Here is a 27,781-nt window from a genome sequence, read left to right as displayed (position 1 = left end):
GAAAAAAATTTGAATAATACTATGATAGAGATCATTGTATATCTCACTATCAGATAGAATTGAACGTATGGGATCACATAACAAAAAGATTAGACCTGGATTAAGCAATTGGGCTTATAAAGTCTCAATTAGATTTAGAAAAATCCTATTGGATTCAAGATAACCTTGCTAGCATATGGTTGAAAATTATATCTCACTATCAGATGGAATTGAATCTATGGGGTCACACAACAAAGAAATTAGACCTGAAATAAGCAATTGGGCTTATGAAGTCGCAATTGAGTTTAGAGAATCCTATTGGATTCAAGATAACCTTGCTAGCATATAGTTGAACCTAATTTTCTCTTTGTATTTGAATTTCTTATTTAATAAGATTAATTCAAGTTAATTACCTACTAATAATCTTAAATGAATTAGATTTATTAAGTTTCAATTGTCGAGTGCCTAAGATTTTTGGATCATATGTATTAAGGGTTTAAAACCTTAATCAATTTTCTTGATTATTTGCATGGGGCGCCACTTGATTTGATCAAGTTGGACGTGCCCACCTTAAAGAGAGCATGTGGGATCAGCATGGGGCATCCCCTAGGCCCCATGTGGCATGTGAAAAAGTGGGTGCAAAAGCTCCAACAGTTGGGGCCTAATGGATCTCCTAAAAGGGGTCAAACATCTAAGGCTACAAGGATTCCTAATGCAAGTAAGACTTGTATTAAAGGGGCTATTTGGTTTTGAATAGGATTCAAACCTTTTGCCTGTTTAAAAGAGCCTTCTCTAAGGCTCTTATTGTTAGATGAGTGCCCTAAAAGTCAATTGATGGCTAATACATTTTGTAATTCTAAGACTTAATTTTGTACTTGTAATATTTTTATATTAGTAAAAGATTTTTATTTTTCAATTATATTTATGTGTCCATGATTTGTCCTAAAAATTAACAAAGATGATTTTTGTATATTCTCAAGGTATTGAAAATTTGAGACATATATTAATTAGTGGTTAATTTCTAAATGCTTCCGATCAAAGGATCGTCACGGAGGATAGTTATCAATCTATTTAAGATCGGTGCACATTCACCTCTCTTATAGGCAGATGAGTCTCGAATCTGCAATATAGAGATACTAGGGTTAGAGTATGGGTAGTTGTTAGAGAACTGCACTGAGCGTGACCAATACGAAAAATCACTTGGATGTCTACTCACTCGTCAGTGGTTATCTAAATACTGCAGTGGTGTGAGTGGTCCTTTAACTTACGATATCATTGGCTATTCACAGCAAGGCTACCGAGTTTGACTGCACGTTTTCTTAATCCCTAGCTATTCAGGTCCTTACTGTGCATGTTGGCTACAGTAGGTTTATATTCCCTGTTAGAAGTAAAATGCACCTAGAAGGAATCTATCGATATTGATAGAAAATGAGAAGTCCTATGCGATTTGCGAGACTGAGTTCAAAAAGTCTTTGACCAAAAGCAAGTGTGAATACTAAAAAAAAATTTTTACGAAATTCACAAATGAACTCGAGTCGAGCCAATCTAGCATATGACTGACGATGAAATCTCACGAATTCTCCATGACCTCCATCAAGTCGGAACTCATGATAGAAGGACTGAATAATACAATAACTGCACCTAGAGGTTCATCCTTTCATTCTACTGGATTACCACTACATACTGTTAGGTATCACTGGTGGATTATGGGATCATTGGATGTCGTCTTGATGATCGATAATCCTCGAAGGATAAAGCTAGAATTGTTCCAACCCACTAAAAAAAATTTCGATGATATTATGATGGAGACAACATATCTCACTACCAGATAGAATAAAACCTATGGGGGTCACATATTAAGGGATTTAATCTTGAATTAACCAATTGGACTTGTGAAGTTCTAATTAGATTAGGATTTAATAAAATCCTATTGAATTTTTTAGAACCATACTAGCACATGGTTAAACCTAATTTTTTTCTGAACTTCGATTTTTTATCAGATAAGGATTGGATCAAGTCTATTGCCTTGAACCTAATCTAAATCCATTTTGATTTAGGTTTAGTGGGGCACTTTTTTATGGGCCCAAATGGACTAGATTAAGTCAATGAGTTGGCAAACTAATCCTCTTATTTTCTGTCTTATTTTCCTTTTATGGCGAGGATTAATTGAAAAGAAGAGATGCCGCTTGCCCTTGGATAGGGCGTGAGATAGAGTGAGGGGCCCACCTCCTCTTTTGCTTAGGTGTGGAAGGAGAGAGAGAGGGGCCACGGCCCCTATCTTGTGCATGAAAACCCTAAGGGGGCGCCAACTATCTGCCTAAAAATCAAGTGGTGCCACTCATTTTGCCTTATAAGATGAGGGCGCTTCATCCACTTGACTTTTAAGATAAGGGCCTTTCCAATTAGGTCTGATTTTTTTGGAAAGAAAATCAGATTAAAAGGTAAGAGACCTTATGAGATAAGATCTAATCTTTTTACCTGATTGGATAACGAATTAGAATCAAGAAAGGCCTATTTAAGGAGATGGTCTTTCAGGGTTTAATGTGAATTGAATTTTGAGAATTCAAAACTCCTCTCCTTCTCCATGCCTCCCCTCTTCTTCCTCTCTTTCTAATGCCCAAGTGTTTGGCATCCCATCCTCCCACATGCCCAGGTGAAGGGTGGCTTCTTCTATATCAAGCAAAGGGAGAGGCTGCAGTTCAAGTGTTGACACCGCCGTCAGAAATCAACATGTGATCAAAGATTCAAAAGACTGAGATTCTACTTAGAGAAGAAAGATCTACAATGAGAAGAAGAGTTCAAGGTTGATCCTAGTAGATATCCGTAAAGGCCGGACACATGTGCGGCTCAAGAACCTTCAGATTTAAGATCATTGGTTGCGATGAATTTCAACCCGTGCAAGGTATTAAGATCTGATCTCAATTTTATTTTAATTTTCAGATTATATGCATATCTTAGATTCAGGACTCGAATAGATGTAGATTAGATCTACTGCATGTGGCGTTAAAAGGTTTAATCTATATCTGTTTTTGCTGCTACAAAAAAGTTTTGAAATCTATGCATGCAACCCTACCCGATTTTCTAACGTGGTATTAAAGCAAGTGGTTTTTAAGACATGTATAATCTGATTTTTAGTCATAGATCTGAAAATTTAGATGATTTAAAATTGATATTGTGATGGTATAAGGTTGTTCTGGTATAGGATTTACCTCCTATATTGAAAAAATTGTCCTAGCACAAGATTGATCGATTTTGAGAACTGTTATCGAAATATTTAAATCAATCTTTTAACTCTAAAAATTGATGTATATGATATGTCTTTATTCATGCTAGATCTGAAATTAGAATGATTAAAAGTTCACATCGGACTGATATAAGGTTGTCCTGGTATAGGATTTAACCCCTATATTGAAAAGATTGTCCTAGTTTGATGCGAACCGATTTTTTGAAAACTGTTTTAATCATTATTTTAGATCTGATTTTACATGTATTTGATATGTGTAATTCTTGTTTTAGATCTACAATTTAATATATATGTGATATATGTTCAAAGTTTAGATCTAAAACTTGATATATGCGATATATAATATTAGGTTTAGATCTAAAATTATTTCAAGATCATAAGTCACTAATGCATGCAATGAAACATAATCTAAAAAATATTTTTAGAATCTGAAAATTATGTTATTACATGTGAGTATGGGTTAAATAAATTAGGTCTAGTGATCAAACTATAATTAAGATCAATTGATTATATCAGACTAGAACTCATTATCGATTTTGAACAGTTGATTGAACCTAATCATTAGTTGGTTAGGATTAGGTCAAAGGGGCTCAAAGTCAGTTTAGTTGTAGTTGGTTGCATCAATTCATATTTTGATGTAAATTGATTGACTCAAAATCAAATTTGGCTCAGTAGTTCAGACCCATTTCAATAAAGTAACCTGATTGATTCTAATCGACCAATTTGGTGTCTAAAGTAAGTATCTAGATGATGGTTATTTAATTGGTTCCGTTGTCTGACCAGGCCAATTCGTTGGTGTCTAAAGAAAGCAATGGGGGCACCCCCATTTATCTTAACTTGGCCATTTTGGAAGATTCAGTTTCATGCTAGGTTATTTGTTGACTCGTGTTCACCTATGCCAACTAGGTAAGTCAGACATGGATTTGCTAACCTGAACTTGATCAGTCGGATGTCATATCTGTTGATTTAGAAGAGATTTAAACCTAAATCTTCTCACTAAATATTAAGTCTAGAGGTCTTTCATCGTTATAGAGATGCGGGTATCTTTCTGGTGTTGATCGTTCTCGGCTAATTACAGTAGTTCGGTTGCATCGGAAAAGTACAACCACTTTATTGACATTTGATGTCCCAGGGTAGAGATGGGATTGGGCTCAATAACTGTTAGGTGAAAATCCCAATGACGGTTTTGTGTCCGCTGATGAACGATGGGTTTAACTTAACCAAAAAATATGCCAATAACTATTAGGTGAGGCCACAAGACTTAGAAATCAAACCCGTTGCATCTTGCTTAGTGAAGCAATGGACAAGGGGTTATCCACTCACTGATCTATGCTCACTAATAACTGTTAGGTGAGATACGTATGGATCAATGGGACCGCAGTATCCATTAGAAATCGATCATGTATAGATTTTTGTTTCTCCATCTGAGTGTGGGAGATTCGAAAAAATAGTGAGAGCCTTTGTTTGTTTTTAAAATCTCCAGAACAAACATTTAATAAGTACAAATATCTAACTAAAACTGTTCTCTTTGCAGATAACCATGTCGAATTCCAATACCTTAGCTCGCACCCTTGACACAAATAGGTTGACCGAAATGAACTACAAAGACTGGCTCTGGAATTTGAAAATCGTTCTCAATTCCAAGAAACTAATCCATGTTCTAGACCAAGATGTGCTTGTGTTACCAGCACGTCTATCCCCTAATTAATGAGCAGCACTTGATAAATGGGTGGATGAGGACAATAAGACGAAATGTTACATTCTAGCGTCCATGTCCAATGATCTTCAGCGACAACATGAAAACATGAGGACTGCTAAGGAGATGCTGACTCATCTATAAGAGTTGTACAGTGAGCAGAGTCCCACAGCTCGCTTTGAGGTCTCTCGATGACTATTCAGAGCAAAAACGTGTGATGGACAATCCGTCAATGATCATTGTTTGACAATGATCAAGGACATCGAAGAACTTCAGAAGCTCAGGATGAACATGGATAAAAAATTGCAAGTGGATTTGATCCTCTAATCTCTTCCTAATTTGTATAGGCAGTTCATTATAAACTACTATATGAATAAGATTGATAACACTTTGTCCGCATTGCTGAATATATTGGTGACAGTTGAGGGCACCTTGAAAAGTTCCAAAGATACAGTTCTGACTATGGAGCGGGCTTCATCTAAGAGAAAATCTTCTTTCAAGAAAAAAAAACCTACAAAGAAGCAAAAGAATGAGACCAAGCCCAAGAAGCAAGTTTCGAAGAAGACTGATGACAAGAAAAGTTTTTCCATTACAATGTCGAAGGCCACTATAGAAGAAACTGTCCGGCCTAGCTAGCAACTGTGAAGAATAGGAAGAAGGATGGGCCTTCTAAAGGTACGTCTGACTTACTCGTAATTGAAACTAATCTCACGATTTCCTCTTCTTCTAGTTGGGTTCTAGATTTTGGTTCAAGTGCTCATCTGTGCACTTCTATGCAGGATCTTGAAGAAGTTAGAGAGCTGAGGAAAGGCAAGATCACTCATCAGGTCGGCAATGAAGCAAGAGTTGCTGCTGTAGCCGTCGGGACTTACCCTTTACGATTACCATTAGGGATTAATTTAATTTTGAAAGACTGCTATTATGTACCTGTAGCCAGTAAGAATTTAATTTTTATATCTGTGCTAGCACAGGATCACTATAATTTTCATTTCAATAAAAATGTGTGCAATTTATTTTAGAAATAAAATTGTTGCACATGCTTTCTTGATTGACGGTTTTTATCATTTGCATATGAACGTGAGTGTTAATATTAATGAGCAAACTGTGAATACCGTAGGGTCTAAAAGACTTAAAGATCAAATTAGCCAAAAGTATCTATGGCACTTTAGGCTAGGCCATATAGGAAAGGACAGACTTAACAAACAAGAGAAAGATGGTCTTCTCGGACCATTGATATTTGAGTCTTATCCAGTTTGTGAATCCCGTCTTTAAGAAAAAATTACTGAGCTGCCATTTGTGGGACAAGAAAAAAGAGCCACTGAGACATTAGCCCTGGTAAATACTGACGTGTGTGGTCCATTCGATGTACAAGCCAAGGGTGGCTATTCTACTTCATAACTTTTACCAATGATTATTTATGGTATGATTTTGTGTATTTGATGCACCAAAAGTCTGAAGCCTTTGAAAAATTCATAGAATTCAGACATGAAATAGAAAAACAGACCGAAAAATCTATAAAGATTCTTCGATCAGATCGAGGAGAATACCTTAGTGGAGAATTTCGGATCAATCTCAAAAATAATAGCATAGTCTCACAGTGGACACATCCAGGAATACCTCAGCTCAACGGGATATCTGAAAAGAGGAATCGGATCCTATTAGATATGGTCCGATCCATAATGAGCTCCACAGATCTTCCTATATTTCTCTGGGGATATGCATTACTTTCTGCAATCCATCTTTTGAATCGGATTTCTTCTAAATCCGTTCCCACCACTCTATACGAGTTATGGCATGGTAAGAAGCCAACTCTTGGATATCTCAAGATTTGGAAATATCCGACCCATGTCAAGCGACAGCAGGCGGATAAGTTAGAGGCTGAATTTTTTAAAGCTCATTTTATTGGGTATCCTAAGGAAACCATGGGATACTACTATCTTCCTGAGGATCACAATGTGATTGTGAGCTGTCATGCCGTCTTCTTAGAAAAAGAGTTTATCCAAGATGAAGGCAACGGGAGAAAGATTGAGCTCAAAGAGAAGATCTCAGAAGAGATCGAGTCCAAGAACCTGAACCCAATAGTGAGCCAGTAGATGTGGTATCTCCTCCACCTCGTAGATCAAGTAGGATCTCCCGTCCTTCTGAAAGATACTCAGGTATTCTTACAGAGAATTTAGAAGAAGCGTTCCTTGTGAGAGATACGGACATTAAGAATGATCCTAAGACCTACGATAAGGCAATGTTAGATGTAGACTCCGAGAAATGGATGGAAGCGATGAAGTCGGAAATTGACTCTATGCATTCCAATCGGATTTAGTCCTTAGTAGATCACCTGAAGGTATTGTTAGATATAAATGGATTTATAAAAAAAAAAAATAGATCGGATGGTAAGATAGAGACCTATAAGGCAAGGCTGGTTGCAAAAGGTTACAATCAACGCGAAGGTATTAACTATAATGAAACCTTTTCACCCATGACCATGCTGAAATCCATCCACACTTTGCTTGCGATAGCAGCTTTTCATGATTATGAAATTTGGCAGAAGGATGTGAAAACTACCTTTCTAAATGGATATCTTGAGGAAGATATCTATATGCAATAGCCTTTAGATTTTACATCTAGTGATAGTGATCACATGGTCTGCAAGCTGCAAAAGTTCATATATGGACTCAAGCAAGCAACTCAAAGTTGAAACACTCGCTTTAATGATGTGATCGAAACGTTTGATTTCATCAAAAATGAGAAGCCGTGTGTATACAAAAAGATCAGTGGAAGCACTGCCACATTTCTCGTATTGTAAATGGATGACATCCTCCTAATTGAAAATGATATTTCCATCCTGACATCGGTCAAAATATGGTTGTCAAAAAAATTCACCATTAAAAATCTAGGAGAAGCTTCCTACATTCTTGGTATAAAGATCTATAGGGATAGATCTAAGAGAATGATAGGACTCTCACAGTGAATGTATATAGAAGAGGTGTTGAAGAGGTTTAGCATGAAAAACTCCAAGAGAAATCTCTTGCCCCTTAGACATGGCATTAATCTCTTCAAGGAGGGGTCTCTTACCCCTTAGACATGGCATTAATCTCTCCAAGAAGATGTGCCCTGACATATCTGAGAAAATCCAGTGCATGAGCAAGATCCCTTATGCTTCAGCAATAGAGAGTCTCATGTATGCCATGTTATGGACATGACCTGATATAATCCTTGCCATAAGTATCATGGCAGATATCAGATGAATCCAGATGAAGAACACTGGATTGCTATAAAGAACATCCTTAAGTACTTGAAAAGGACTAAGGATTTGTTCTTGATCTTTGATGGAGGATCGAAGCTGAAAGTGGAGAGATACACCAATTCAGACTTTATGACTGATGTTGGTGATAGAAAATCTACATCGAAAAATATTTTTTTGTGTAATGATGGTGCGGTTAGCTAGAAGAGTTTCAATCAGCCGGTCATTGCAAATTCAACTATAAAAGTCGAGTACATCGCCGTCTCTGAAGCTGCTAAGGAAACCTTTTGGTTCAAGAAGTTCGTTGTGGAGCTAGGTGTGATGCCATCACATGCCATTGCACTGCACTGCGACAACAACGACGCTATAGCTCTCGCTAAGGAGTCCAAATCTCATCAGAAGTCCAAGCATATAGAGCGGTGCTTCCACATCATACGCGAATATCTCGAGAAGAAATTCGTCGAGATGTAGAGAGTCGACTCCATGCATAACGTGGCGGACTCGCTAACCAAGTCTCTCAGCTAACAGAAGACCGAAGCTCATCTTGAGAAGATGGGCCTTAGGTAGCCAATTGGCTTTAGGTCAAGTGGGAGTTTGTTAGATGAGTGTCCTAGAAGCAAATTGATGGCTGACATATTTTGTAATTCCAGACTTAATTTTATACTTATAATATTTTTATATTAATAAAGAGCTTTTTTTCAATCATGTTTATGTGTCCATGATTTGTCTTAAAAATCAACAAAGATGATTTTTGTATATTCTCAAGGTATTGAGAATTTGAGACATACATTAATTAGTGATTAGTTTCTAAATGCTCTCTATCAAAGGATCATCATGGAGAATAGTGATCAATCCATTTAAGATCGGTGCACTATTCACCTCTCTTATGGACAGATGAGTTTCGGATCTGCAATATAGGGATACTGAGGTGAGAATATTGGTAATTGTTAGAAAACAATTTGCACTGAGCGTAATCAATATGAGAAAGGGTTGCTGCTGTGGCTGTGGGGATCTACTCTTTGCGATTACCGTTAGAACTTAGTTTAATTCTTAAAGACTGCTATTATGTACCTGTAATCAGTAGAAATTTGATTTCCATCTCTGTGTTGCCACAGGATAATTATAATTTTCATTTCAAAAAAGATATGTGTTCAATTATTTCGGAAATAAAGTTGTTGTACGTACTTTTTTGATTGACGGTCTTTATCATTTGCATATGGATGCGAGTGTAAATATTAACGAGCAAATTGAAAATGCTATAGGATCTAAGAAACTTAGAGATAGGATTAGCCAAAAATATCTATGACACCTTAGGCTAGGCCATATTGAAGAAGACAGACTCAACAAACTGAAAAAAGATGATCTCTTCAGACCATTGACTTCCGAGTGTTATCCAGTTTGTGAATTATGTCTTCAAAAAAAAATGGCCAAGCTCCCCTTTGTGGGACAAGGTGAAAGGGCCACTAAGATATTAACCCTAGTACACACTGACATGTGTGGTCCATTCGATGTACAAGCCAGGGGTGGCTATATTTACTTCATAACTTTTACCGATGATTATTCACGGTATGGGTTTGTGTATCTGATGCACCGAAAGTCTGAAGCTTTTGAAAAGTTCATAGAGTTCAAACATAAAGTAGAAAAACAGACCGAAAAATCCATAAAGATTCTTTGATCAGATCGAGGAGGGGAATACCTCAGTGAAAAATTTCGAACCTATCTCAAGGATAATGGCATAGTCTCACAGTGGACACCTCCAGAGATATCTCAACTCAACGGGGTATCCGAAAGGAGCAATCGAACCCTATTAGATATGGTCCAATCTATGATGAGCTTCACAGACCTTCCTATCTTTCTCTAGGGACATGCATTGCTTTTTGCGATCATCTTTTGAATCGGATTTCCTCTAAATCCGTTCCTACCACACCATATGAGTTATGGCATGGTAAGAAGCCAACTCTTGGGTACCTCAAGATTTGAAGATGTTCGACCCATATCAAGCGACAGCAGGCGGACAAGTTAGAGGCTAGATCCTTTAGGGCTCGCTTTATAAGGTATCCTAAGAAAACAATGAGATACTACTTCTATCTTCCTAAGGATCACAATGTGATTGTGAGCCATCATACCATCTTTTTAGAAAAAGAGTTTATCCAAGATAGAGGCAGTGGAAAGAAGATTAAGCTCAGAAAAAATTTCTGAAGAACATTGAGTCCAAGAATCTAAACCCAGTAATGAGCCAATAGATATGATACCTCCACCTCGTAGATCAAGTAGAGTCTCCCGTCCTCCTGAAAGGTACTTACGTATTCTTACAGAAGATTTAAGGAAAGCATTCCTTGTGGAGATAGGCACATTAGGAATGATCCCAAGACCTACGATGAGGCAATGTTAGATATAGACTCCGAAAAATGGATGAAAGCGATAAAGTCAGAAATTGACTCCATGCATTCCAACTAAGTTTGGTCCTTAGTAGATCCACCTGAGGGTATTATACCTATTGGGCATAAATGAATTTATAAAAAAAAAAAAATTGGGTCAGATGATAAGGTAAAGACCTATTTGCGAAGGTTATAGTCAGCGCAAAGGCATTAACTATCATAAAACCTTTTTGTCCGTGGCTATGCTGAAATCTATCCGTACTATGCTTGCAATAGCAATCTTTCATGATTATAAAATTTGGTAGATGGATATGAAAACTGTCTTCCTAAATGGATATCTTGAAGAAGATATCTATATGAAGCAGCTTTTAAATTTTACATCCAATGATAGTGATCACAAGGTCTGCAAGCTGCAAAGGTCCATATATGGACTTAAGCAAGCATCTCGAAATTGGAACTCGCTTTAATGATGTGATCAAAACATTTGATTTCATCAAAAACAAGGAGCCGTGTGTGTACAAAAAAGTCAATGGGAGTGCTGTCATATTTTTCGTATTGTACATGGATGATATCCTCCTGATTGGGAATGATATTCCCATACTGTCATCGGTCAAAGTATAGTTGTCAAAAGAGTTTGCCATGAAAGACCTAGGAGAAGCTTTCTACATTCTTGGTATAAAGGTCGATAAAAATAGATCTAAGAGAATGATAGAACTCCCACAGCGAATGTACATAGAGGAGATGCTGAAAAGGTTCAGCATGTAAAATTCCAAGAGAGATCTTTTGCCCCTTAGACATGACATTCATCTCTCCAAGAAGATGTGTCCCGACACACCTGCAGAGATCCAGCGCATGAGCAAGATCCCATATGCTTCGACAATAGGGAGCCTCATGTACGTCATGTAATGTACACAACCTAATATAGCCTTTACCGTGAGTGTCATGAGCAGATATCAGACGAATCTAGGTGAAGAACACTGAATTGCTGTTAAAAACATCCTTAAGTACTTGAAAAAGACTAAGAATTTGTTATTGATCTTTGGTGGAGGATCAGAGTTGAAAGTTGAAGGATACACCGATTCAGACTTCATGACTGATGTCGATGATAGAAAGTCTACATCGGGATGTATCTTCTTGTGTAATGGTGGTGCGGCTAGCTGAAAGAATTCCAAACAGCCAATCGTTGTAGATTCGACTATGGAAGCCGAGTACATCACCATCTCTTAAGCTGCTAAGAAAGCTTTTTGATTCAAAAAGTTCATTGCAGAGCTGGATGTGATGCCATCAGATGCCATTACACTGCACTACGACAACAACGATGCCATGCCCTCACTAAGGAGCCCAGATCTCACCAGAAATTCAAGCATATAGAACGGCGGTTTCACATCATACACGAATACCTCGAGAAGTTCATCGAGATGCAGAGAGTCGACTCCGCGCTAAACGTAGCAGACCCGCTGACCAAGCCTCTCAGCCAGCAGAAGATCGAAGCTCACCTTGAGAAGATGGACCTTAGGTATATGGCCAATTGGCTTTAAGTCAAGTGAAAGTTTGTTAGATTTGTGCTCTATAAGCCAATTGTTGGCCGACACATTTTGCAATTTTAGGGCTTAAACTTATACTTGTAATACTTTTTATTATCAATAAAGGACTTTTTCATTCCAATCATATTTGTGTCTATGATTTGTCCTAGGAATTAACAAAGATAATTTTTGTATATTCTCAAAGTGTTGAAAATTTGAGACATACATTAATTAATGGTTAATTTCTAAATGCTCTCGATCAAAGAATCATTACGAAAGACAGTGATCAATCCATTCGAGATCGATGCACAGTTCATCTCCTTTACGGACAGATGAGTCTCGGGTCTGCAGTGTAGGAATACTGGAGTGAGGGTACAGGTGATTGCTAGAGAACAACTTGCACTGAGCGTGACCAACATGAGAAACCACATGGATGTCTACTCACTCATCAGTGGTCTTCTCGATGCTACAGTGGTGTGAGTGATCCTTTAACCTACGGTATCATTGATTATTCGCAGCAAGACTACTGAGTTTGACTGCACGTTCTCTTGATCTCTAGCCATTCGGATTCTTACTGTGTATGTTGGCTTCAGTAGGTTCAGGTTCGCTGTTTGAAATAGGATGCACCTAGATGGAATCTATCGACCTTGATAGAAAAGGAGAAGTCTTATGCGATTTACGAAACTGAGTTCCGAAAGTCTTTGGCCAAAGCAAGTGTGAATACTGAAAAAGAGTTTCCATGAGATTCACAAATGAACTTGAGTTGAGCTAATCTAGCATATGACTAACGATGGAGTCTAACGAGTTCTCCATCACCTCCGTCAAGTCGGGACTCACGATAGAAAGACCGAATCATACGATAATTGCACCTAGAGGTTCATACTTTCATTCTACTAAGTTGCCATTACATACTGCTAGGTGTCACTGATGGATTGTGGGACTTATCGGACGTCGACTTAATGATCGATGATCCTCGAAAGATAGAGTTGGAATTGTTCCAATCCATCGAAACTCTTTTCGATGATATTGTGATGGAGATCACGATATATCTCACTACCAGATAGAATGGAACCTATGGGGTCACACATAAAGAGATTTAATCTTGAATTTATCAATTGGACTTATGAAGTTCTAATTGGGTTAGGATTTATTAAAATCCTATTAGGTTTAAAAGAATCATACTAGCACATGGTTAAATCTAATTCTTCTCGGGACTTCGATTGAATCAAGCCCATAGCCTTGAATCTTACTTAAATCCATTTGAGTTTAATTGGGCTTCTAATTGTGAGCCCAAGAGGATTAGATTAAGTCAATTAGTTGGCTAAATTATCTCCTCATTATCTCTTCATTATCTCCTAATGTGTGTGTGGGATAAATGGAAAGAAGAGTGGCACCTTCCTCTCTTTTTGGCAGGACCAAGGGTGCTAACCCCTGGATAATGCAAAAGGGGCCCGCCCCCTCTTGTGGATTGGCGTGGAGGAGAGAGAGGGGCCACGCCTCCTTTCTTGAATGAAAACCCTAGAATGGGGCGCCAAGGGTTGGCGTCCCAACTACCTGCCCTGTATTCCTTGGGTGCCTATTCAGATTTCCATATCTGACTGGAGCGCCTCATATTCTTATCAAAGGAGGATGATAACCTACCAATTAAGTCTGATTTTATTGAAAAAAAATCAGATTAAAAAAATAAAATTTCTTATGAGATAAGGATGTACCTTTTTAAGTTAATTGGATTCCTCTTTTGAATCAGAGAAGGGCCTATATAATGAGGTCCCCTAGAATTTTATAGTTAGTTTTTATTGACTAAAAACCAGATCTCCCTCCCTCTCTCCCTTCTCCACACTACACCCTCTCCCTCTTCTCTTTCCCACGCCCATAGGTTGGGCGTCTTACCTTTCTACACGTCAAGAGTTGAGGAGTAGTTCATCTACAGCGAGGAACGAAAAGAAAAGGCTGCAAATTAAAGAGTTGATTCCGCAATCTAAATCAAAGGGTTAATCAAGGTTCTAAAAGGTTGAAATCCTACTTGGAGAAGGACCTACTACAAAAAGATCAATTCGAGATTGATCCCGATGGATATCCGTAGAGGCAGGATACATGTGCAGCTCAAGACTGGTTGCACCACAGCTTGTACGCCTTCATGACCTCCACTAGGACCTCTTTAGGAACCCTTTCCTAAAAGATCTCACCACACAAAAATTAAATCAAATGTTCAATACTTGAACAATCTAATTTTAGAACAAGTATCTCATGCTTTCCTTTTTCTCTTCCTTTCTTTTCTATTTTTCTTTCTCTTTTTTCTTGTCTTTATCCAGACTTTTTCCTCTCATTTTCCTCTCATTCTCATGCCAACTCTCAGACAGAAAAATGGACATGGAACCAAGGTGTAGCACCCCCTTTAAATAGGTAACAAAGGGGCGCCATATAATCTCCAAGGGATGCCAACTCTTGGCGTCCCAACTTCTCCACGCGGTGATTTCAATAAATCACCACAATTATATGGCGTGTGGGGAAGTTAAGGAGCAGAAGGACTCTTCCTTCTGTAGTCCCATAAAAATGGCATATAATAGTTAAGAGACAAGGGAGAAAAATAAAGTTTGGCGCAACATCATCCCATGCGACGTCCCATAACTTCCACCAAAGATTAAATTCTTTATATAGAAGTTATTTGGGTGTGGAAGAGCCTTCAAGTAGGACTCCTCCACTTCTATGTCAATATAACTCCAGAAGCCATCAGATGGTGCGTGGAGTAAAAGGAATGCGAGAAATAAAAGGAAGAATTAAGAGTCCAATGTGAAATGGACTCTTCCATTTCAATGCCCAGAAAATGAGGCATCCCAAAATATTTTGGTGTGGAGTTCCTTCTCAGAGAAGGACTCCTCTTCCACGCCTCATATCCCAAGCGCCATCCCATGACACGAGGATTAATGGAAAACGCATGGAACTTGAAAGAATTTTAAGATACCATGTTAAGAAGGACTCTTCCTCCTTAACGCCAAAATAAATGGGGCGTTAATTTTATTCTTGCGTGGCTTTTGGCATGGAGATGGTTTAAACCATATGGAACACTTCCATAAAAATCAGATAAACCAACTAATAAATTAGATGGTTCAAACCCAATCACATTAGATCAAGGCAAAAAGCAAAAGGTTAGCACAAACATATTTGCACTGAATCCAATTGGGAACTTGGGTTAATTCATGTGCTAGCAATTCAATTAACCTATTGGATTTATAATAAATCCAAATAGATTGGACCAAGACTAAATCCCTATTGTGTGTGACCCATTGAGTTCAAAATCTAACCAGCAGTGGACCCAAAACCTTGACGTAACCCTAATCCGATTAGATTAGGTCAACTCAAGAGTTTCAATCAACTAGGACTCTTTTTAATTGATTCTTGAATTAAACTCTTTTAATTCTGATGAGTCCACAAATCAAGATTGACGTCTAACAATGTGTCGTGACTACTCGGAAGATTTGAAATTTGATGGAAATACCAAAATTATCTTTCCTTGGTGAGTTACCATGCAATTCAATCCTTCGATCACACAACATCCTGAAAAGGCCATGGATATAGAAATATGTCAAATCCAAATACCTATCTATATATATCTCGATCCGATGATGATGACTCGGTTGATGAATCAGTAGAAATATTTTCTACTGTTCATCCTTGCTCTGGTCAAAGACTCTCAGAGTCATCATCCTATGAGATCACATAGGATGTTCTCTCCTCCTACAAAGAGTGATCGATTCCTTATTGACCACTCACAACTTCCATGCACACTTCGCCATACCCAAAATATCCCACACACATCTCAAAATGGTATGCTAAGGAATAAACCAAAGTAAGGGTCCATGTATATAAGGTACTATGGTGATCTCAGATCAAAGGATCACATGCACCACTCCCACTGAAGAACCATTGTTGACATGCTGTAAGGCTCCATCAGATATTCTTCCTACAGGTTAATTCAGTGAACTCATTCTCTAATAAGCACCTACATATTTATATTAGTGTCACCATATAAGTGATTATGAGATCAACCACCCTCTCCATCGAGCATACATAGGATGTACCGATCTTGTCGGAATCATCGATCTCTGACTCGATGATCCAACGACTGAAAATATTTTAGATTGGGACTATCAAGATTTTAGGTCTCACTGGCATGATCTCATTATGGCCCTAAAATCATTGTCCTAATCTATGAGGTTTATCATAATCATAAAAATATGATACAGCATATGATAAAACATAATACCTCATGAATAATAACTAATATCATGTAAATAAGTAGGAAGAAAATATAGAAAAGTCCCTTCGCATTCCCATGCGATTGGCTTGTAGGGTACTATTCTTTCACCGTCTAGACAACGATGGTAGAAGATCTAACGGATCATTTCCTAAAATGTCAAGATTCTTCGTTTTCAACCAAGAAATTAATTTTAATACCCTCAAGGTACGACGCATTTATTCCAGACGGCGGCAACACCAGCTCGGAAAGTTTCGAAGTAAAATATGGAGATAAGATCTCCTAGTCGGTGAACGACAGAGCCAAAAGCAAGTGCGGAGATAAGATCTCCTAATCGATAAAAATTGAATCAAAAATTCAAGTGTGATAAGATCTCCTGATCGATGAACGACTGAGTCAAAAAGTCAAATGCGGAGATAAGATCTCCTGATCGGTGAACGACCAAGCCATAAAGCAAGTATGGAGATAAGATCTCCCAATCGATAAAAATCGGATCGAAAATTCAAGTATGGAGATAAGATCTCCGAACCAGTGAAAATTGAATCAAAAAGCAAATGTAAAGATAAGATCTCCTGATCGATAAAAATCGGATCGAAAGTTCAAGTATGGAGATAAAATCTTCTGATCGATGAAAACTGAGCCAAAAAGCAAGTGCGAAAATAAGATCTCCTGATCAGTGAAAATTGAATCAAAAATTCAAATGTGGAGATAAGATCTCTTGACCGGTGAAAACTGAGCCAAAAATTCAAATGTGGAGACAAGTCCTGACCGATGAAAACTGAGCCAAAAATTCAAATATGGAGATAAAATCTCCTGATCAGTAAAAACTGAGCCAAAAATTCAAATGTAGAGATAAGATCTCCTGACCGATGAAAATTGAGTCAAAAATTCGAGTGCGGAGATAAAATCTCCTGATCAATGAAAAATCGAGCAAGATAAGATCTCCTAGACGATGAAAACTGAGTCAAAAATTTAAGTACAAAGATAAGATCTCTTGATCGGTGAAAAACTGAGCCAAAAATCAAATGTAAAGATAAGATCTCTTGGTTAGTGAAAAACCGAATAAACAATTCAAGCACAGAGATAAGATCTCCCAATCGATGAAAAACTGAGTCAAAAGACATACGAAAATGAGATCTTCTGATCGGTAAGAAATCGGACCAAAAATTTTAATTCGGAAATAAGATGTCCTAACCGGTAAAATCCGATATCTAAGGCAAATGCCTCCTAAATTAGTAAAAACCCAACTTTATGAAGATACTTTTACTTCATAGTCCGATCAAAAATTTATCACCTCGGATATAGGAAGTAGAGGACAAAGTGTTGGTGCATTAAACCAGTCTCAAGACACGTGGCATCATTGTAAGAGATCAAAGAGATACCAATCTCAAAGCGCCAGATTCCGACAGACCAATTTATCAGTTAGCAGATTTAGCTCGGTATTTTACCGATCTAAATGAAGGACATCCTTGTATTCTATTCGGATGATGTCTCACCTAACAAGAAAATATTCAAATCGGATATTTACCCATCTAAATCCTGGTGTCGCCTCTATCCGAAATGACTGTTATGGCATTCCTATCTCATCCCGATCATATATCGAAGAGAACTATCATAGTGACAGACTTAGTCGTTCTGCGAACGCGCACCGTGATTTCTGCAACCCAACTACAGCTGGCCATGAGATATGCACAGCTATACGTCAGTTCACTTATAGATGGCTCTCTAACCACCTAACAAACTCTTCTAACGGCCTAACAAACTCTGAAATGACTTTCTCATCCCCTCTATAAATATAGGATCAGGGATCGTCCATAAGTAAGTTCTACTCTCTGAATCTAGAGAAGACTCTGTCGGTAGAAAATTAGGCCAGACTCTTGACTTCTACCCAGTTTTCCTCCAGTTCTATTCAACCTCTCTTGCTCTTCCACTCTTTTCCATTCCGTTCTCAAGGCTCGAACTGACTTAAGCATCAGAGGATCAAGAACCGGAAGATCCCCATTCGGTTTTTTGATTGGTTTTGCAGATTGGAGGAATTCTCATCAGGTCGCAAGGATCACTCCAGCCCAACCTCACTCTAGTTGATCAACTCTACTCTAGATTTTGAGCCTTACAGCAACAGGTATCATGTTATTATCAAAAATTAATCCAAGGGCCCTCTTTTCATTTTAGTGTATGTTTCAATCTTGAGTAAAAACATAAGCATAAAGCAGGCAATACTAATTGATTCAGAGCACAACATTCTAAGAGTAATAAATATAGCCACATTGAATGAAGAATGCTTCACCTGTTGATAAGCATGAAAACAGAGCGCAGCAAGAAGAGACCTCACATATATCTCTTTAAGATTTAAACCCTATAAAGCAAGGATAGGGGAAGAGGTATAAAAAATTAACAATTTAAGAAGTATGTACAGTAATATCTCAATGAAAAACCATACAAGTGATTTGGTTTCACAGTAGCATACTCACAGCAGAATACCCATATGATGGGGTGAAGTTGATGCCTTCCATAAATAGAGCTAGAGGGGCTGACAAGAAAAATGACATAATTGTAATTATGGAAAAGAGATTTATGTTGTCCAGAGATTCCTGTTTAAGAAAAGATTGTTTGTTAAGAATCAAAATTGATAATGATAGCCATATGGGCATATGGCACAGTAGATATGGCAAGACATAAGTAGTTACTTCACTATTATTATTCTCTTAATAAAAAAAATATTAGTATCAATCAGGTGGACTGCAGTGTGAGCAATTAAGCAAGTACCAAAAGCTTGCATTAGCAGATGGACTGACACCTATTCTGAAAATCCCAGGTTACCTCTTTCTTAACCATGAATTTCTTGCTGATTACATTACGAGATTGATTGGTAAGATTGGATGCCATTGCGCTCCAAAATCCAGCCCTATTTTCCAGAATAACAAGTTTGTGAGAATAACTTATGGCCTCACACATGTGCACGTGCATGCATGCCCACACACACACACACACACACACACACATAGAGAGAGAGAAAGATTTGAATAGAAAGAACAAATTATTAACAGTTGGTTCATGCACAACATTTTGTAAAGGCTGTATTTGGTTTGGGAATAAGAAAACTGTGAATAGGGAAACTTGTGCCACGGCGAACCTTGGTCACACAATTGAGTAATTTCAATTATCCTTTGGCTACAATTTATAAATTTTGGATGAGGGATATTTCTGCCCATAAAACAAAGGTAGGTACATATGATGGCTTTATGATTGGAATAGCTTATTGCATCTTCCCCTTGAAATAGTTATGCTCAGCGTCAGTGACTTTGATCAGCATAACTATTCTCTGTTTACGTGTGTTTGTCAAAAGCTGTTTGGCAGACATGAGGCTTATAATAAGCCATATCCTACTCTATTGTCAAACCAGATGCCATCTAATTTCAGTATGAATTACTTACCAGTTAAAAGATGCTTCAGTGAAGGATGCCAAAACAACACCACCAACAATTGGCACAAGAGAAGCCAAAACTGAAATATTAGGAAGCTGCATACAGATTTAACCAAAAATAAATAAATACATTGATGCATTATGACAACTGCAAATTGCAGTAATTGTTTAAAGTATTAAAAGGCACAAATATATGAGGCCACAGCATGTAAGCATTTGCTGATAATGACACATTCAATTCCCCTATATTTTGATGAAAACATGGAGTGTACTTGGCACCATTGCATTAAGGATATGAAGGCACGTTTGATCTTATAATGAAGTTTAGAATTTTGTCCGAGTGGATCACCATTTCAGAAAAAGGAGCACAAAAATACTACCAACTATAAGAATCCTACCAGAATGAAAACAATAAAAGTCTAGACTCTAGACATAACCATTATTTATTTTCTGAGGCCACTGTTTCTAGAGGATGCAACAAGTGTGGTCAGTGTAGAAAATTTTACCTCTCCTAGGAACAAGGCAGACAGGATGACTGTGAAAAAAGGCTCCATAGCTTTGATTGTGTGAGTGAACGAAACAGCAACTTTTCCCAAGCTCATATTAGTGAAAAGGTTGCCCAATGTGTGGAAAATAGCCAATGGCAGGATTGCTACAAGCTAGCATTTAGATACCCACAATTAAGATGCAAGATTTGTGACTTTGCATCAGTCAGAGTTATCAAAAAACAATCCATGCACGACATTTGAAATACCTGTGAAGAAGAAAGCTTAGGTCTTTTGTAAAGGTTTGTAGACCACATCAGAAGGACAAGAACTGTACCTATGGCAACTTGAAAAGCTGTGATAGTTATTGGGAAAGGATAAACTTTCAAAACCTGTCATACACAACAATCACATTCAGCAGATCTCTAAAAAATCTTGTTTCCGAAAAAAGAAAACATTTTCTTTTGCGAAGTAGAAAATTTAACCTACAAAAAAATGTTAAAAAATATTAACACACCAAATGGAACACATTGCCCCACAATGAGCTTTTCAGTCAATATCACAGAAGAGATGAAGCAGGAAAATGTTCCTTGACTTATTTACCCTCGAAACGAGAGCTTTACATTACTGAAAAATAAATTTTAATCTTATTTCTTGGCATTACTTCAACTACAAATAATGTTAAATGCCAACCTAACAACAAAGAGATGCTCAGATACCGAGTATAATTCACCAGAGGTCATACATGAGTAGTTTACATTCTTCCTAAGGATACGGTCCAGATAGCCGAAACCATTATAAATACAGGCTTATGTATGCATATGGCACCTCTCTTCAAAAACTCGCTGGGATCCCTCCATGTAGCCACCTTGCATGGTGACCATTTTTTTTCCCCAACCAGAATACAAATATACCACAAGTCACTAACAAGGTATTCTGTCTTTTAGATGGAAATCACTGGAGCTCTTAGAGATCCCAAGTTTCTAGTGATCACACAGTATGAGTGCATTGATACTCATAAAAAAGTATTATGGTCAATTTAGGGAATCATCTTTCTTCGCAGCTTCCTTCTGCTGTCCTTTGGAATTTCATCCATTCTGCTTGTCGCAGCCATAAGTTTCAACTCCGAACAATCCTTCACTACATGAAGCTTACCAGCATGGCTGACATTTCAAACAGATCCAAGAAAGGATCCTCCAAATATGGGTTGAAGTTCCTACATTCTCCAGGAAATTTGATGGAAATGTGACTTCTTGTGGGGTTATCTGACCTCACATTCCTATATCCTGTTGGAGAATGTATCTGTATCCTCCATGATTTCCAATGGCTTAGCAACATACAAATTGATATCATCCTTCTTATTATCCTTTATACAGAGAAAGGACAATTAATTGCCCATAAACTACAGCACCTATTGTTGCCGCCTTTACAGGGAAACCAAAAAAGGAAAAGAAGCAGGGGACAGACGGGAGGAGCAAGGCTACATTAGACGTGCACGCAATTTCAGCTTGCAGGGGGTTTTAGGGAGGAAGAGGGGGGGGCTGTTAGAGAAGAGAAGGAAAGAAAAGTTTACATAAGGCAGAGAAAACGCACGATGAAGAGTATAAGAAGAGGCACGGTGAAGAGTATAAGAGAAGGGCATGGCTACATGATTAAAAACGAGAAGCGCATGAGAAGATCGACACCAAACGGTACAAGGCACGCGACATGTCGGATGATCCAACATCAGCCAACGTTTTCTTTTTCTTTTCTTTTCTTTATTATATAACGAAGTTAGAACGAACGTGAATTAAAAAAAAAAAATCAGACAGAAGAAAATTATTTTAGAAAAAAAAACAGAGAGAGAAAAGGAAGACGAGGAGGAGGAGAGCTGACCTGTTTGTTGTATATATTAAAGTAGATGTTGAAAATGTACCAGAGAGCGAAAAGAGCTCCTAGCTGCAACGCTTCCGCCAGAGCCTCCGACCCGGCCTTGCTCTCGCCGTCGGTGGCCGCACGGACTGCGGTGGCCCGGCGACCCGGGAGGGGGGGGGCGTGGCGGCGGCGGGGGTGGGACGGGAAGAAATGAGGACGACAGGCGAGGGAGAGGGAGAGGGACCTCCATCTACCGCGGATGCCAACAGGGCTTGGCCCGAGCCTGATCCTGGGGCGGCGGTACCCCGGGAGAGGGGCAGTCGGCGAGATGGTGGAGAAGGCCGCCGCGGAGCTCTGCTGCATCTTCTCTTTCTTTCTTTCTTTCTTTTCTTTTTGTCTTTTAACTTCCGCGACCACCACGCCAACTGGAACCAGAGCACGAAGACAGAGGCGAGACGAGAGTATCCAAGTCGGAGACGACTGCGTGCGTGGGTGTGCTCCGGGGAGGAAAAGGCGGGGCAAGGCGGCTCGCTGAGTTGGTTTGGTTTCGCTTCTCTGAAACAAAATATAAATATATGTATTTACAACTGTTGATCAAAAAATAATTATTTCACCTAAAATAAATTAATTATTTTAAGTTGACCCTGCCGCCTGCAGCCTGTCTCCTGTTACGATGCTCCTGCGGTTGGGGCTCTATCTTTAATATTGATGGCACGCGAATCCGCCCGACCGCTTGCGTGGATCCTCTTATCATTTAATATTATTGATTCCTTGCACGGGGGCACTTGCGTGTGGGTGCTGGGGCTCGCAATAAAAGTATATCACATATAATATCTGTTGGGTATAAAGTATCTTCCGATCGAAATTTATAAAGGATCGATTTTTTCTGTGCTCTTCTGATTTCCGACTTTGTACGTGGCACCTCTCCGAACCTCCTCGATCGTCCGAACTTCTCCGATAATGAACTTCTGCATTCGTCCATCGGACCGCCCCGAAGACCCTCTGGGGCTCACTGTCAGCCGACCTTCTACAGCAACCAACTACCCCCGAACTTTTTTCGGACTTCGTCAGTATCCGAGCTTCCCCGACAATGAGAGTTCTATGGTAACCAAACTCCACCCGAGTTTCTACGGCAGCTGACCACCTCCCGGATCTTAATCGAGCTCCCACGAGAACCGAACTTCTACTACGAACGGTCTACTCCGAACACCTACAGCGGGTTGTCTACCTCAAACATCTACTGTAAGCAAATTCCATTCGAGTCTCTACTATGAACAAAATTTTTTCGAACTTCTGTTGCAGGTAGACCTCAGCCGAGCTACTCCGTAGCGAGGGGATTCCGAACGAACTTCTACAACACTCTGATTTTCCACGACAATTGGTCCTCGCCCAAGCTCCTACAACAAACGGCCCCCTTTCGACCTCTCGCGAGAACTGGATCCCGTCCGAACTTCTCCAGCAGATGGATTCCGGACGAGCTTCTATGACGAACGAGCTCCAGCAGCTGGGTCCCTGCGATGGTCGATCGCCCCCGATGTCTGTCGAGCCTCCCCAGCGCTATCCGAAGTCCATCGCCGACCGACCTCCTACCAGTGTCCCCATAAAATCGGGCTTCCCCAGTGGACGATCTTCGGATGAGCCTCCACATCAGATAAATCTCAGACGGACTTTCCTAGCGATCGGACTTCCCCAGCGATCGGACTTTCCCGGACTCCGCCAACAGAAAATCTCCATCCGAGCTCCTGCGGCAGGTGACTCCCGCCTGAAACATCAGCGACCTCGGAACATTCGAGCCTCTCCCAGAATGACGATGTGAAGAGCCATTCTGCTCCATCAAGCGTCCCAGCCGAGCTTCAACCGATGGATCCGAACTCTCTGACAAGCCACGACAAGAGCCGTCACCCTACTCCACTCTCTGCAATGGATTTCACGCAGCTGCACCACCCTCTAACAAGCCACGACAAGAGCCGTCACCCTGCTCCACTTTCTGCAATGGATTCCACGCGGCTCCACCATTCTCTTGCAAGTCACGACAACGGACACCACTCCACCCTCCGCAGCAAGCTCCACGTGGCCCTGGGCGACCTCTGATGCCACTCCTCTCCGTAACAAACTCCGCACATCTCTGAATGGCCCACTTCCAGATGGTTACAGACATCGCCGTCAGTCGGTTACGCTCTCAGTCTATAAATAAGGACTTCCAGATACGTTCTTTTCTAAGCTCTAAACTCTATCTCAAAACTCTGCCAAAATTTTCGCTCGAGCACTCCATTTCTGTTGAAGCAGAGTACTGACTTGAGCATCGGAGGGTCTTGTCGGAGCATCCCCAACTCCGATTTAGACTTTCTTTGCAGGTCCCGATAGCGATCGCGGTCATCCCAACTCCAACTTCTCCGACTTCGACAGGATTTTGCACCAACAGAATTGATGCTAGAGAAAGGGTCCGCTGTGTCTTCGCGGTACCCTGTTCTTAAAGGAGTGCTCAACGGGACTGATTCGGTCATCTTCTCCGACATCCTCTTCTCCTCCCTCTACTAGATCTTCACCCGATGCCTCCCCGCAAGGCATCTCCCAGGTGATCCACAGCCTTCGCGGCCAGATCTCAGGCTCCGGCCTCACCCCCGATTTTTCAGGCCCCTCCCCCTCCTCCGACAATAGTGGTCGACAGATCCATCCGACGCCGGCCTAAAGGTAGGGAGAATCGACCGAGGACCCTACCATGACCGGCGCCGCCGAGGGAAGAACAACCTGAAAATCGGCCTCCAATCAGGATCGTCTGCACCATCTCTGGAGAGCCTCGGAAGGGAGCGGCCAGCGGATCGACCGGACCGCCCAAGCGGTAAAGGACTGAAGGACCCATAACCTTTATTGAAGAAGACGTCCGAGAGATCCAGTTCCCCCACAATGATGCGGTTGTAGTTTCTTTAAATATTGCTGATTATGATGTACGCCACATCCTTGTTGATAGTGGAAGCTCGACTGATATTTTGTTTTACGACACCTTCTCAAAAATGTCCATCCCTGACGGTCGTTTGGGGCCAATTAGCTCCCCTTTAGTAGGGTTTACCGACGATGCTATCCCGATGGAGGGAGTAATAACTTTGACTGTAGTTGTAGGTCGATATCTAAGACAATCCAGGACTCTGGTGGATTTCCTGGTGGTGAAGGCACCGTCAGCCTACAACGCCATCCTCGACCGACCTGGCCTCAACGCCCTCCGAGCTGTGGTATCAACCTACCATCTGAAATTGAAATTCTCTACTAACCAGGGGGTCGGAGAAGTCAAGGGAGATCAAGCTCTGGCAAGGCACTGCTACAATATAGCCCTACAAAGAAGTGGTCAGCCTGACCCCTGTCCAGTTGATGGATTGGACACCCGCGACGACCTGACAGAAGAATGGGGCGGGCCAATGAAAGATCTTGTCTCAATTCCTTTGAATGATGGGAACGAGAAACACATGGTGAAGATCGGCTCCAACTTGGGGAAAGAAGTGCGGACGTAGCTTATCAATTTTCTGCAAAAGAATGCAGACGTTTTTGCTTGGATTCTGACGGACATGCCAGGGATCGATGCTGAAGTTGTGCATCATCGTCTGGCCGTCGATCCCAAACACCGACCGATGAAGAAAAAAGTTCGAAGTCATGCGTCGGAGAGAAAGGTGGCAATAGCCGAGGAGGTTGATAAACTCCTAAAGGTCGGGTTCATCAGAGAGGTCAACTATCCGAGCTGGGTTTCCAATGTGATCTTGGTTAAGAAGGTGAATGGCAAATGGAGGATGTGTATAGACTTCAAAAAACTGAATAAAGCCTGCCCGAAGGACAGTTATCCTCTGCCCAGAATCGACCAACTAGTAGATGCAACCTCAGACCACGAGCTTCTCACCTTCATGGATGTGTTCTCCGGCTATAATCAGATCAGGATGGCGCCAGAGGATGAAGAAAAAACCGCTTTTATAACTAACCGTGGCCTTTATTGTTATAGGGTCATGCCTTTTGGCCTCAAAAATACAGAGGCGACATATCAGTGGCTAGTGAATAAGATCTTCAAAGAGTAGATCGGCCGCAATATGGAGGTCTACGTGGATGACATGCTTGTAAAGAGCAGATCTTCGGTGAACCACGTCGCTGACCTTGAGGAGACCTTCAGCGCCCTTCGAAAATACAAGATAAAGTTGAACCCCGCCAAATGCGCTTTTGGAGTAACCTCAGGAAAATTTCTGGGCTTCATGGTATCGGGGCACGGGATCGAGGCAAATTCGAAAAAGATTCGCACCATCCAGGAGATGACCACCCCGAGGTCAATAAAGGAGGTTCAGCGCCTCACCGGGAAAGTAGCGGCTCTAAATCGCTTCATCTCGAGATCGGTCGAGTGATGCTTACCTTCCTTTCAGACCCTCAAGCAGCCCAAGAACTTCTGTTGGACCGTTGGATGTCAGCAGGCATTCGAAGAACTGAAGAACTACCTCGGCTCATCACCATTATTGGCAAAGCCTGAGCCTAGAGAGGAATTGTTCCTATACCTGACGGTTTCCCCTGTGGCCCTCGCTGCAGTTCTGATTAAGGAAGAAACGAAAATTCAACGGCCGATCTACTACATAAGCCGAGTATTGAGAGATGCCGAAACCAGGTATACTAAGTTAGAGAAACTAACTTATGCCTTGTTGATTGCAGCTCGGAGGCTCCGACCTTACTTTCAAGGACACACCATAACGCTGCTCACCGACCAGCCGATCAAGACGGTTCTGCATCGAGCGGATGCCTCTGGAAGAATCGCGAAATGGACAGTCGAGCTCACGGAGTTCGACATCAACTATCGACCTCGGCCAGCGATCAAAGCCCAGATATTAGCGGACTTCGTGGTGGAATGCACTATCCCAGAGGAGGCCGAACTTGGACAAGATGAAGCCGATAATCCAGGGCTCCGGCCGAACTCCCCCGAGGAAAGAGCCAATCTCCCGACGGTTCTTGGGCCCTCTACGTGGATGGTTCCTCCAACATATCGGCACAGGTGCGGGCCTGATCTTGATCAATCCAGATGGAATTGTCGCGGAGTATGCACTGCGCTTCGAGTTTCCCGTAACAAATAATGGAGCAGAATATGAAGCTCTGATTGCAGGACTAAAGGTCGCTAAAGAATTAGAAGTAGATCGGCTTCAAGCCTACAGTGATTCTCAATTAGTAGTAGGATAGGTCAGTGGAAATTACGAGGCTCGGGAGGACAGTATGGCTAGATATCTCGAGAGGGTAAGGGAGATCATCCCTACCTTCTGCAGCTTCGACATCAGGCAGATCTCGAGATCGAAAAATGCCAGGGCCGACCTTCTCTCCAAGTTGGCTATGCTGGCTCCGGTCGAACTGCCTAAGGAAGTCTTCTTCGAGGTTCTGAAGTGCCCAAGCACGGAAGAATCGCAGTCTATGATGGAGATCAGCTATGAATCCAGTTGGATCGACCCACTAGTTGCGTACCTCAAGGACGGAGTTCTTCCTCCTGATGCAAAAGAGGCTCGAAAACTTAAGAACCAGGCCTCCTGATATATCCTCTACGAAGGCAAGCTATACAAGAGGTCGTACTCTTTGGCCCTCTTGAAATGTCTCCGGCCTTCCGAAGCCGACTTCGCCTTGAGGGAGGTACATGAGGGAGTCTGTGAAAATCACCTAGGGGCCAGGTTTTTATCCCATAAGCTGCTCCGGCAAGGTTATTACTG

The 27,781-nt window shown here is 40.7% G+C and overlaps 1 protein-coding gene across 2 annotated transcripts in view; it reads right to left on the bottom strand.

Annotated features, from left to right (window-relative positions):
• LOC105035045 (phosphoenolpyruvate/phosphate translocator 1, chloroplastic-like) overlaps positions 1 to 22,629 on the bottom strand; it is a 48,262-nt gene extending 25,633 nt beyond the window's left edge. Inside the window, exons 1-7 of one of the 2 annotated variants that reach the window (XM_073248018.1) lie at positions 22,098 to 22,629; positions 20,492 to 20,614; positions 20,244 to 20,396; positions 19,748 to 19,833; positions 19,134 to 19,218; positions 18,785 to 18,904; positions 18,601 to 18,669 (exon numbers count right to left, since the gene is read on the bottom strand). In XM_073248018.1, the coding sequence (XP_073104119.1) occupies positions 18,601 to 18,669; positions 18,785 to 18,904; positions 19,134 to 19,218; positions 19,748 to 19,833; positions 20,244 to 20,396; positions 20,492 to 20,614; positions 22,098 to 22,439 (978 nt within the window). In that variant the 5' untranslated portion in view covers positions 22,440 to 22,629. The remainder of the gene's footprint in view (positions 1 to 18,600; positions 18,670 to 18,784; positions 18,905 to 19,133; positions 19,219 to 19,747; positions 19,834 to 20,243; positions 20,397 to 20,491; positions 20,615 to 22,097) is intronic. The other variant, XM_073248019.1, reaches the window with a different exon arrangement.
• Positions 22,630 to 27,781: the final 5,152 nt, after the last annotated feature.

This window comes from Elaeis guineensis, chromosome 13 (assembly GCF_000442705.2).
Source record: "Elaeis guineensis isolate ETL-2024a chromosome 13, EG11, whole genome shotgun sequence".
Taxonomy (NCBI): domain Eukaryota; kingdom Viridiplantae; phylum Streptophyta; class Magnoliopsida; order Arecales; family Arecaceae; genus Elaeis; species Elaeis guineensis.
Note: the sequence above shows the minus strand (reverse complement) of the source record. Positions and strands in the feature narration are given on the sequence as shown.